This window comes from Cyprinus carpio, chromosome B4 (assembly GCF_018340385.1).
Source record: "Cyprinus carpio isolate SPL01 chromosome B4, ASM1834038v1, whole genome shotgun sequence".
Taxonomy (NCBI): domain Eukaryota; kingdom Metazoa; phylum Chordata; class Actinopteri; order Cypriniformes; family Cyprinidae; genus Cyprinus; species Cyprinus carpio.
In genome coordinates, this window is record NC_056600.1 from 22,089,207 (window position 1) to 22,101,045 (window position 11,839).

Genomic DNA, 11,839 nt, shown 5'->3' on the forward strand with positions numbered 1-11,839 from the left:
TAAATGAAATGGACATTTTTACTCTAAATAAAATACCAAAAGTGTAACCATTTGTTTCAAGGTTGCATGCAGATTAGTTCATTATAATATTTAGTTTTAATAGCATATACACGTTAATCTGTTTTAGGGCAAAATGTGAACAAAAAGAAACACTGATGATAGAAAAATTAAATAGGAATGTCTCCTTCAGCTGTAGTGTCTCCCATCAGATGTGTGGAAAAGGACATTTGGCAACATGCTGGAGTCTGTCTGCATTGCGCATTACACATCCACTCACTCACTCACCCACCCACCCACTCTCTCTCTCTCTCTCTCTCTCTCTCTCACCCTCCCTCTCTATCTCTGTTTGTGTCTCTGCTGTTCTGCTGCACGGGTTTGAGGACCACTGCAAGTTTGCTGTGGTCTGACGGCAGTAGGATGGTAATCAAGGATGTATTATGTTCTTGCTGTAAGAATGTGAGGCTGTAATGTGAGATCTATCTTAATAACACACAGGAGGTTTTACACAGATCTTTCCTGCATTGCTCCTCAATCTGACTGCCCACGTAAGTACAAAGACAGTCATTTTCTAACATCCCCATTGCCATCATTTGGTTTCACTCTAATTATTTGCGTTATAAATGCATGTTCATATTGGCAAATAGTGTCTTGATATCTGCTGAGAGCTAGAAAAATTATACCGCACAATTAAGATAGAACAGAACCTCAGCCAGTGGCATTTATGTTTTAACAGATATACTAAGAGCATATATTCACTAGCATTATGCAATCTTAACATGAACATTAGAAATGTACTGGAACGTGTTGCTAGCGGACTAGAAATTCACAGAGCAAAGGCACTGTAGACATTCACATAGCAATGGAGTTTAAAATCTAATTTCATCTTACTGGAAATCGTCATAGTCCTGTTGGGAACTTTGTGTTCTTAAGGACCTAATTTTGGTTTGTGAATTCCAAAAGCAATATAATTCAAAATATATATTAGGATCCTTGGTTTCAGTAGAAATCGCATGTCTTATTGCATCCCTGTTGATTTGTGTTTGTGTGTGTAGGTAGGACATATTTCTTTTTCCTCATGGTATCCGAGGTATCTCATTACTCCCCTTATTTTTTGGATGACTAGGTGAGGACACAAAGTAGGCGCAGTGCTCCACTGGACATGGAGATGGTCGACGTTTGGTGGAACATGAGGCTGGATGTCTTGTTGGGTCATTGACTATTGAAGCTGCAGGGCGTTAGATGCATACTCAACCCACCTGAATATCCACTGCCATCCAGTACTGTGAGTTTGATCTCCAGGATGACTGTGGTGGTTGCTGGAGATAACATGGATGAGACATCCTCCACTCTGCAGGGGCATCCACAGGACTCACAGTATTCCCCCGAGTGCTGCGAGCGAGTTGTTATCAACATCTCAGGGCTGCGCTTCGAGACACAACTCAAGACGCTCGCCCAGTTCCCCGACACACTACTGGGCAACCCCAAGAAAAGGATGCGCTACTTTGACCCTTTAAGGAACGAGTACTTCTTTGACAGAAACCGTCCGAGCTTTGATGCGATCCTCTACTACTACCAGTCAGGTGGAAGGTTAAGAAGACCCGTCAATGTACCTTTGGATATGTTCTCAGAGGAAATTAAGTTCTATGAGCTTGGAGAAGAAGCGATGGAAAAATTTAGAGAGGATGAGGGCTTTATTCGTGAGGAAGAGCGTCCCCTGCCGGAGAACGAGTTTCAGAGACAGATTTGGCTGCTATTTGAGCATCCCGAGAGCTCAGGCCCTGCCAGAGGGATCGCAATAGTGTCCGTCATGGTTATTCTCATTTCCATCGTGATATTTTGCTTGGAGACTTTACCAGAGTTGAAGGAGGATCCACACGGACGGCTCCAGGTGATAGGCAACAGCACGTTCTACTTCAAACCAAATATTCTTACCGATCCGTTTTTTGTCGTGGAGACACTCTGCATCATCTGGTTTACTTTTGAGTTGATTGTCCGTTTCTTCGCTTGCCCAAGTAAACCTGCCTTCTTCAAAAACATGATGAACACGATCGATGTGGTGTCCATCATTCCATATTTCATAACACTCGGAACAGAGATGGCGGAGGACCCCGAGGGCGGAAAGGAGGCAAAGGGTGGAGGAGAGCAGGCCACATCTCTGGCCATTCTCAGGGTTATCCGCTTGGTCAGGGTGTTTCGGATATTTAAGTTGTCCAGACACTCCAAGGGGCTTCAGATCTTGGGCCAGACTTTGAAAGCCAGCATGCGCGAGCTGGGTCTTCTCATCTTTTTTCTTTTCATCGGCGTCATCTTGTTTTCCAGTGCAGTGTTTTTCGCTGAGGCTGAGGAAAAGGATTCCTTCTTCACAAGTATCCCAGATGCCTTTTGGTGGGCAGTGGTTTCGATGACAACCGTGGGGTATGGAGACATGTACCCTGTTACTATTGGGGGCAAGATAGTAGGCTCTCTATGTGCCATTGCCGGAGTGCTAACGATTGCGCTTCCAGTGCCTGTGATTGTGTCCAACTTTAACTATTTCTATCACAGAGAAACCGAAGGTGATGAACAGGCACAGCTCCTCACGGTGAGCAATCCGAACATCGCGTCCGATTCTAACTCCAGTCGTCGCAGCTCGTCTGTCGTCAGCAAGTCAGAATACATGGAGATTGACGACGACCTCAATAACAGCATTGATAATTTTCGCGAGGCGAACCTGCGAACTGGGAACTGCACAGTTGTGAATCAGAATTGTGTAAATAAGGGGAAGCGTCTCACAGATGTATAGATTTCCAATGTCGTTCTAGGCCATTAAAGGACGCCCCCGGCTGTATATAGTGTACTCTATTCATATATCATAGTGCTTTAACAAGGCCTCTGATAATGTGTTATTTCATTGCGTATGTTTTATCTCAAGTCCACGAGAGTTGCTTTGATTCTGTCTGAAGAACGGTAGTCTAAAATCTGCCTATGGATACCAAATATTAAATAATTAAAAGACAGAATAACTATTATATGTACTTGGGTTAGAGTACTTGCATATATAAATGACTTTACATTTTGCAATGTACCATATCCCAAAAAAATGATCAGTTATTCAGTGACTTTGCAAAAATAAGTAACTAATACTTTCTTGTCCCATATGTTGACCATTTATTTATTTGCTCATTGTAGGTTATTGTAAACCATGTACAAACTGAATGTTGATTAATTATGCAGATCATGGCATGTTTTATGAAACGTTGAGGTCTGTTTGATATGGTACTATGTATCCTGCTTTAATTAATACATGACATCAATACGAACTTTATCACGTATAGCCAAGCCGACAGCATAACTCTAATGAATTACAACCACTGCCCACTAAAAGCACAACTTTCTTTAACATCTCTAAAAACAAAGTATTTAAAGTCAGTTCCAGGCAGTATTACATTTTAAAAGTATGACTTTATTAGTTAAAGTTTTTTAAATGTACATATTCGGTTCTGCGCTTAATTAATCATAAGATCTCTTTATCTATATTAAATAATTGTAATTATTATATATTATACTTAATACATTATAATTGTATATTTAATAATTATTATTTAAATGAATAATTTAATAGTGCCTTCAGTCCTCTAACTGGCATAGAGTGTCTCAACATGCAATAGTTACTGTAAAACATTTGCATACTGTATCTTATCACACATGATGTGTCGAGGGATATTCCAGGACCACTGGGGTTGAATTTCAGGAAACGGTCCCTCAACATCCTTGTACATACAATAGAAGGTCATCTCGCTGGATCAGGCATTGCTTTACAAAGAAATGTGAGACATGAAGTGTTTTTTTATTTATTTTTTTTTACGTCTATGTATTCTTTTGTAATGGCTTTGTTTTGTTCATTGGTTTCTTTGGATCTACCTCAGTGAGGTCATGCATAGTATGCTTGTGAATGCAAACTTCATATCCTCTTAAATTATCCAGTGAAATTATGGGGAGTGTGGGAGGGGGGTTGGTGGGGGAAAGAGTATGCAATGGGGGTGAAACAATTTATTTCAAAATAAGAGTCCATAAAATAATAATTACAAAGTTCAAAAAGTGATGCTAAGCACAAGCGCTAATAGTGCTATATTATACGCACAGGTCTGCATCAGGGACTGTAACTAGTAGAAACTGCCATTACTTAAAATATCCATAACAATGTGAGTCGAGATCTAAAATTAACACCTTTAATCTGAGTGTAAATGTTGTCTATCAAAACCTAATGCACTTTAATTTAAATGAGAATTTTATGTAACGAGAATGACTAAAAGAGCGAAAGGTGAAATAAAGAATCTAAAAACATTGTGTTGATTTGTCCATGTTAAGGATGTGTGTATATTTGCAGGACAGCATCTTAACCAGCATAGGTGTTTTGCAACCCTTTAATTCGTTCTGTAGGGTATTTATGATATTCACTTAAATAATAAACATCACAACTGTGGTGCTTTGCCAGCAAAATAAATAGCTGAGATTAAGGAAAATCTTTAAGAAAATATATTTTTACAATGTGTTTATACAGTTCTGTATAAAAGAAATACATGCCAGAGTGATGTTTATTTATTATGACTGTAGATCTCTAAAGTTTGAGAAACACTTTTATATGAATTAAATAGAATACCAAACAAAACATTGGACCAAAAATAGCTGTAAATGTAATTTATGTATGTTATTAAGATGCAAACAAACATTTAAATGCTAAAACAAAATTATCAATATATTATGTTACAGAAAATCCTATATATCTGTAAAATAACCAGACATCTAATAACCAGGGTTCTGAATCATTAGCACGTGTGGGATTATCGTGTGTATTTTCATCTGGGCTTCTAAAGTTGTTTTTCTTTTGAAGATGAAAGAGTTTGATATAGATGAGTACATTGAAATGTATTTCTGTACATTTCTATATTTATTTATTATTATTTTTTTAAGGGCCTGGTTTTCATTTTGGGCTTATCATATGAGTGTTATGCCATAAAATTAAACTAAAGCACTTTGATATTATGCATGCAGGCAGCTCTGGGCTTACGTTGCTCTGACATGATTCATGCAAATGCTGGGAAAAGCTTTTCTTTCCTTTTTTAATTTTAATATGTGTTGACTATTCATGGGCTGATAAGGTGTATTCTATGACATGACTATGACCATTTTAAGTCTTTTTTTTAATTATTTTTTTACAATTTTTAAAGAATGTTTTTTTTTTTCATTCATTTCAACTCAGTCTTTAGGATAAATGAGACACTTCTAGGATTCACACTGATAAATAAATCGAATTAACATCTTCATCTTGCCTCGCCAAGGACTTGTTATTTATGTTCCATTTTCAGTTCAACAGCTCACCCTATGCAAGCACATGAAACTGGAAATGGGATCACAACAATTCAAAGTCTTGTTCTTCAAAAAACAAACAAATAAACAAACAAACAAATAATTTATTACAATAGCTACAGTATTAGGCTTTAGTCACATCAGCTAATACTCATATTTAATTTTAAAAGCTATTATAAAAAGTTGAATATAATGGAATATCAATGCAATATTAATCATGAAGGAATGAGTTTTATATTTAATGTTTGCTACAAACCTAAAGAAAAAACAAGGCTGGAAAAGGCACTTTACATGAATTTCTCATGTTGTCTCAGGGATTTTTGGAGTTGCATCCAAAATTAGACATTTGGCATTATAATATCTTAATATAGTCATTCATTACATTAAAGCATCATAAGCAAGCGGAAAATGCAAAGACTAATAACTGTCGACTTATTGCCACAGCGATCTGGTGTGTATTTTCCATTAAGGTGTTTATGCATGCACATGGCTTGCGAAGCAGGACAGTTTGGCAGAGCCTTGAGCTTGGTGCATGTGAGGTTGGCGTGGGAGGAGAGAAGCAGGAAAAAATATACAGACCTGAAGAGATGGGGTGAGAGAGAGAGAGAATAGAAATGAGAGTGAAAAAAAGAAAGAGAGGTAGGCAGAAAAGAGTAGAGGGAGTGAAGAGCTAGTGATTCAGCCACAGCACAACGAAACTGGGGCCTGCACGCCTACAGGGGAGAACGAGCATGCACGTTTGCGCACATATGGCCAGAGACGCACATCCTAACGCAAAAGCACTGACTAAAAGCTGCTGTGCTCTTTACCACAGGCATTCTGGGAGTTATTGTAGACAAGACTAAAAATAAGATGTCTTTTATGTCGATCTCACGCTTCAAATGGGGGATGTGTGGATGATGATGATGTGTTCATGGTTGGCTTTACTTGTGAAATCACAGTGCTACAGAAAGTACCGTAATGACCTTTGTGACAGGATGCATCCATATAGTATCATTTTACACTTAAATTTGAAATCTTTCCACAGACCTTCTTCCCACACGTTCCCAGGCGCCTGTTCCCTGGGTCATCCTCTCTTTCGCTTCGCTACCCTTCCCTCTGGCAGCCCACTCGTAAGACCTGTTGCGTAATCGCACCAGTCTGTTCAATTATTGAGAGCTCTTCCATTTCTCCATTGTTCGGGTGGAAATCAGTGAGCAGATCTTTGTGAAACCAAACCCTTATGAATGGGCTTTGTCCTCCAAGCTCCCCCTTAACTTATCTAACCTGACAACAACTAGTGGATTGATTGATTGATTGATTGATTGATTGATTGATTGATTGATTGATTGATTGATTGATTGATTGATTGATTGATTGATTGAACCAATGGGCTGGCTTTGATTCAAGCAGTGGAACTCCACTCGTCTCAGCCTACAGTATCTAAATACTGTTATCAGAGCTCATTTGGGCCAGACAATGAACACGTTAGTTCACAACCTTGTAAGATAAAACTTTTAATTATGTTACATTAAACATTGAAACTTGTGTTTTTACATGTGGTTCCAATTACAGCTTTTAAGTGCAGTTAAAGTCCATGAAGTCCACCAAAAAGACCACTACACTTGGACATTCAAAGCCTTCAATAGCTCATCAGGTTTCATTTTCCATGGCCTATGTTTATGTTATCACACTGGATCTACCGAGGGGCAACATTATGTCAAGTCAAGTCAAGTCATCTTTATTTATATAGCGCTTTAAACAAAACAGATTGTGTCAAACCAACTGAACAACATTAATTAGGAAAACAGTGTGTCAATAATGCAAAATGACAGTTAAAGGCAGTTCATCATTGAATTCAGTGATGTCATCATGCAGCTCAGCTCAGTTCAGTTTAAATAGTATCTGTGCAATCATTTGCAATCAAGTCAACGACATCGCTGTAAATATATGTGTATGTGTAAAATACGTGTATGTGTAAATGAATGTGCTAATTTTTTATATATATATGTCTCACTGTGACTGATGAAAAAGGCAAATTGTGTAAAATTTCAAGACTTTTCTTTTCATTCATAGTCAGTGCTGGCTAAGTCATGTGAAGATGTGTGAAGCTGGTGTGCTGTTTCCACTTGGATTCATCAGGAAATAAAATGTTCATATTCATTCAGAGAGCAATCGAACTTTCCTGCAAGGCTCAAAGCATTTAGTATTCTGACCTTTTGACCTCTCAGACCACTCAAATGTCCATTAAATTTTTAGGAGAAGATGAGATATGGACCTTAGGATCATTTGGAGTCTACAAGCATTTCTTTTTTTGAATGTTAGTTTTTTTCTTGGATGCTGGCAGTAGGGGTTGAATGAGTTTTTTAAAGTCGACTTTTATGTGATGAAAGTCTAGTTGAAGTCAACTAGTCGCTGATGATGGCATTAATGAACAAATAAGTCTGGAGCTGTGACAAACACCTTGTGCACAGCGCTGCCCAAATAGCTATTGCTCCTATAACAGCTCATTTTTATCAGTTCTTTTGTCTTTGGGTTGTTATATTTCTCACAGATTTCTGCTCATTCTAAATCAAATGAAGATAAAGTAGCGCAGTAAAGATTATATTCATATGAATGCATTAGTAAGTGCGATTGCGTAATTCTACCAAGCGGCAACATGGAAGTGACTTAAACTGTAATTCATCGACTGGCCACTAGAGGCTGGCTGCAAAAGGGAGTCAATCACATAGACTCCCCATGTTAAAATGCCCAACTTTACAGCAGAAAAAAACACGTTTACAGCCTGGTTCAAAAAACTATTTTGGTCAATATAGCTAATTTTGCCCTTCATGACAACTGTGAGGGGGGAGAATTTTTTTTATAATAAGCCTTAAAGTTCTGCATAATTAAAGGCGTGGCCACTTGAGTGACAGGTGGATTGCGGCTGCTGACCCTGCTGTCAAGCTAGGTGGGTGTGGTTTCAGCAACCAGCTCCCACCTCTTTGCCCATTTTCGATTATCCGGGAGCGACACGCGATGACGCGCTGCCAAGATGGCGAAAAACGCTCTTCGGAAAACTATGGGTGACGTCATGGACACTACGTCCATGTTTTAATACAGTCTATGAATTCTACCTAGAAGCGTCTCTCTACAGTACTAGTAGTGAAGCTGTGTGATTTAGTTATTAAGAAATATATGCTTGAACTTTTCAGTTTCTAGGCTATTTTATTGAGAAATCACAGAACAGTGTTGACAATACATTTCCGCGCTGAATGATTCATTTAAACAATTTAATAATATAAACTAACACAAAATGAAAGTAAAGCGGCAGCCCCTCGCGGACGACTGCTGCACACAAAACACAATCTAAAGTCCAGGCCTGGTGCTCTCTTGTCCAACACTGTCGTCACTCCTTCTTTTATCTTTCCGGAGCTCCTCCGTGGGACTCGAGACCGGTGAGTAGCACAGGTGTCGCGCATTATCATTTACTCCAACGGCGTCGCTTCGTTCACATGGCTCTCGGCCCCGCCCCACTCGTCACACCTCTGTTTTTCAGAATTTAGTATTCTATTAGTTTTGTTAACTGAATGTGCTGAGTATTATCAGCATAACCATGAAAATTAGCACCATATTTTTTTAATGATATTTGCAGCACTAAGGTCTAGTAACACTAATAGAAAGATACAAATACGATCACAGCATTTGTAACTCTAGTGAGAACAGTTTCAGTAATACAATACGGTAAAAAGTAACACTATTAGAGAGATACAAATACGATTACAGTATTTTTAACTCTAGTGAGAACAGTATCAGTAATACGATACGGTAAATCCTGACTGGAAATCCTTGTGGGGGGAGGGAGTAAAGTAATCATCTGGTTTTAGTCAGGTTTCTGTCAAACAGAGCACATCTAGGTTATGATCTGTGATCATATAATTGACAAAAAGTGCTTTTGTAGAAAAGGATCTACTGTAATATTCATCAAGGCAAGCTTTATCATTTTTTATCCTTATTATATATGTTTTTATAATGTTGAACACCAACTAAATTATTAACCTTAAATGGGTTCATAAGTTTTATTTTATTTTTTATTATTATTATTTGCTAGTTCGGGAAACAGGCACAGTCTCTAAAGTATGATATCTAGGTGAAAGAGTCTCTGTGTATTGTTATCAAAATGTTATCATGTTGTGCTAATGAAAGTAATTTACATCAAAAGCTAGCGGTGTCCAATTGACATGACAGATAACATTAAATAAATGGTAATATATATTGGCAAACAATGATGGTGAGCTAAAGATTTAAAACAAAGCTACACAGAGCTTCAGTCACAATCCACTCGACAGCTAGGCAGAAAGGAACCCGAAATCAGGAAACATCAGGAGACAAACTCTATACCACACATTCCCAGTAGATGTTTTGTCAGTTTTTTTGGACCAGTTATTTTGAAAACTACTGACCTTGTGTATATTGATATAAAGGTCAGATTCAATTATACAAAAACTCACTGCATATGGACAGTGGACAGGGTCTTGTATCTTTTTTATCAGTGGCACGCTGCCATTGTACACACAAACACAGAGTTCAAACTTGTCCGTGACCTGCTACGAGTGAAACTGAGCTGGTTGTGGAAGGCAGGTAGAGGAGATGAGACATACTTATTACTGATGTAACTTTAGCCTGGTGGGAAGGCCAGATGAACGTGTTTAGATAGAGGCCAACAACAAAAAATGTCCTCACATGTGCCAGTGCTCACAAACGAAACTGTACACATGAGACATTATGCTGTAGTTATGTATTAGGGTATACTACTATAACCCTCAAATTGGTTCACTAGCTTGTTATATATAGTGAAAAAATAATCAGTCAATCAATCAATCAGTCAGTCAATCAATATTACAGTCGTCCCTATTTATTTTGAGCTTTATCTGATGTTCAGTGTCTTACTGAGAACACAAAACAAATGTAACTAATTTAGATGATTGTGAACAATATTTTTAGCAAATAGCAATGACATTTAAGGACACTATGCAGTTTAAAGAGGCTTCTGAAGCAGTTGGTTACTGGCAAAACTTAAATACAACCAAATATTTACAACATACAGTATACAGTGTTGTATACTCTGTATTCATAAATATACATACCAAAAAGGCGTTTTTCTACCACAGTTATGAGATTATGAAATCTATCATAAGCTAATTGGCTCATGCTAACCAATCAAACCTTGACCCCTTGCTATTGTTTTGAAAATGTGTACTGCTGTGCACAATATACAGTATGTAGGCCTACAATATACTCAAAAAGCAAAAGCTGCATGTTTTGAACATAAGCAAACAACACTCTCAAATTGCATGGGTAACATTGGACAATTACAAATAGTGCTAAAAACAATAGCTAGCAGCTCTGCTTTTCTCTGCCTCAGACCTGACCTATATTAAGAGCACATTACATAATAAGTGAGTGTAGATGGAGAGAGCTAAAACTGAGTTTGCCCTCAAGTGCCTACAGATGCTTCTCACACACACTAACAGAGGAAGACTCCATGTTATGTTGATTCAATACAGTACATGAAAGAAAGTTTAATAAAATAAAAGAGGATTTTAAATTTAAACACACTTAATTTACAGACACATGTAAACATGCAAATACTCAGTTCTATGTTAATGTACAAGAAAACATAAACTCACACTATATATGAATTGAAAGCTCTGATAAGTAGCTTTTAGTTGTTGGGGTGACTAGTTGACTATGTGGTTTGTTACATTGCTGTAAATCCAAAAAATGTCAACACACACAATATTCAACAATAATCTCCAGTTATTTTGAGAATTGCCGGATCATTGAGATTGGATCATCAATTTGTGAATGATTTGTCAGGTTTATTTAAAAGAAGTGGCTCAAACTAACAAAATTGGGATCTCAACACTCTTACTAAGTCATCTGCATCAGTTCTCAAGTTTCAGTTCTGAAGATTAACAGTAAGAAAATAGTTGTATGGACATATAGTACATTTTGGTGTTTTTTTACTTCCATTTTTAGGGCTTTATGAGCATTATTGACTCAAGCAACAGATTTCAGTATTTTCCTTTTTAAACTGAATTTTGTTTTGTTTAATTTCATTTTATTATTTTATGGATTTTTTTTTTTTTTTTACAGTGTAGCTTAGGTTTACTGTTTCAAATGCCAGGTCACACAAGCATGCAAAAATTGTGTAAAAATGTGAGTTTAGGGTAACACTTTATAGTACTGTTTCTTACTTACTGCATAATAAGGAATTATTGAAGAATTAACAATTATTCATTAACACTTCATTCACTACTGTTAACTACTAAGGAAGATGTGTTAACTAATCAGTATGCAATACAATTTTAGGATTGTTTTAAGTAACAGTTAGCTAATCAATAACTAATGTATTCTGTCATACCTCCTGAAGAACTATTAATTATCTACTAGTTATGGTTAAAAAAAAATAATTATGTAGTAACTACTAATGAACAGTTGTACACAATTACACAGAGTTGTGACCCTTTCA

General features: G+C 37.3%; 1 protein-coding gene across 1 annotated transcript; it reads left to right on the forward strand.

Annotated features, from left to right (window-relative positions):
* The first annotated feature begins 324 nt into the window (after positions 1-324).
* Positions 325-4,323, forward strand: LOC109066589 (potassium voltage-gated channel subfamily A member 1-like). The gene is made up of 2 exons (XM_042722391.1): positions 325-545; positions 1,124-4,323. Exon 2 carries the CDS (start codon positions 1,301-1,303, stop codon positions 2,780-2,782), a length of 1,482 nt encoding a protein of 493 aa, XP_042578325.1. The 5' UTR covers positions 325-545; positions 1,124-1,300; the 3' UTR covers positions 2,783-4,323.
* Positions 4,324-11,839: the final 7,516 nt, after the last annotated feature.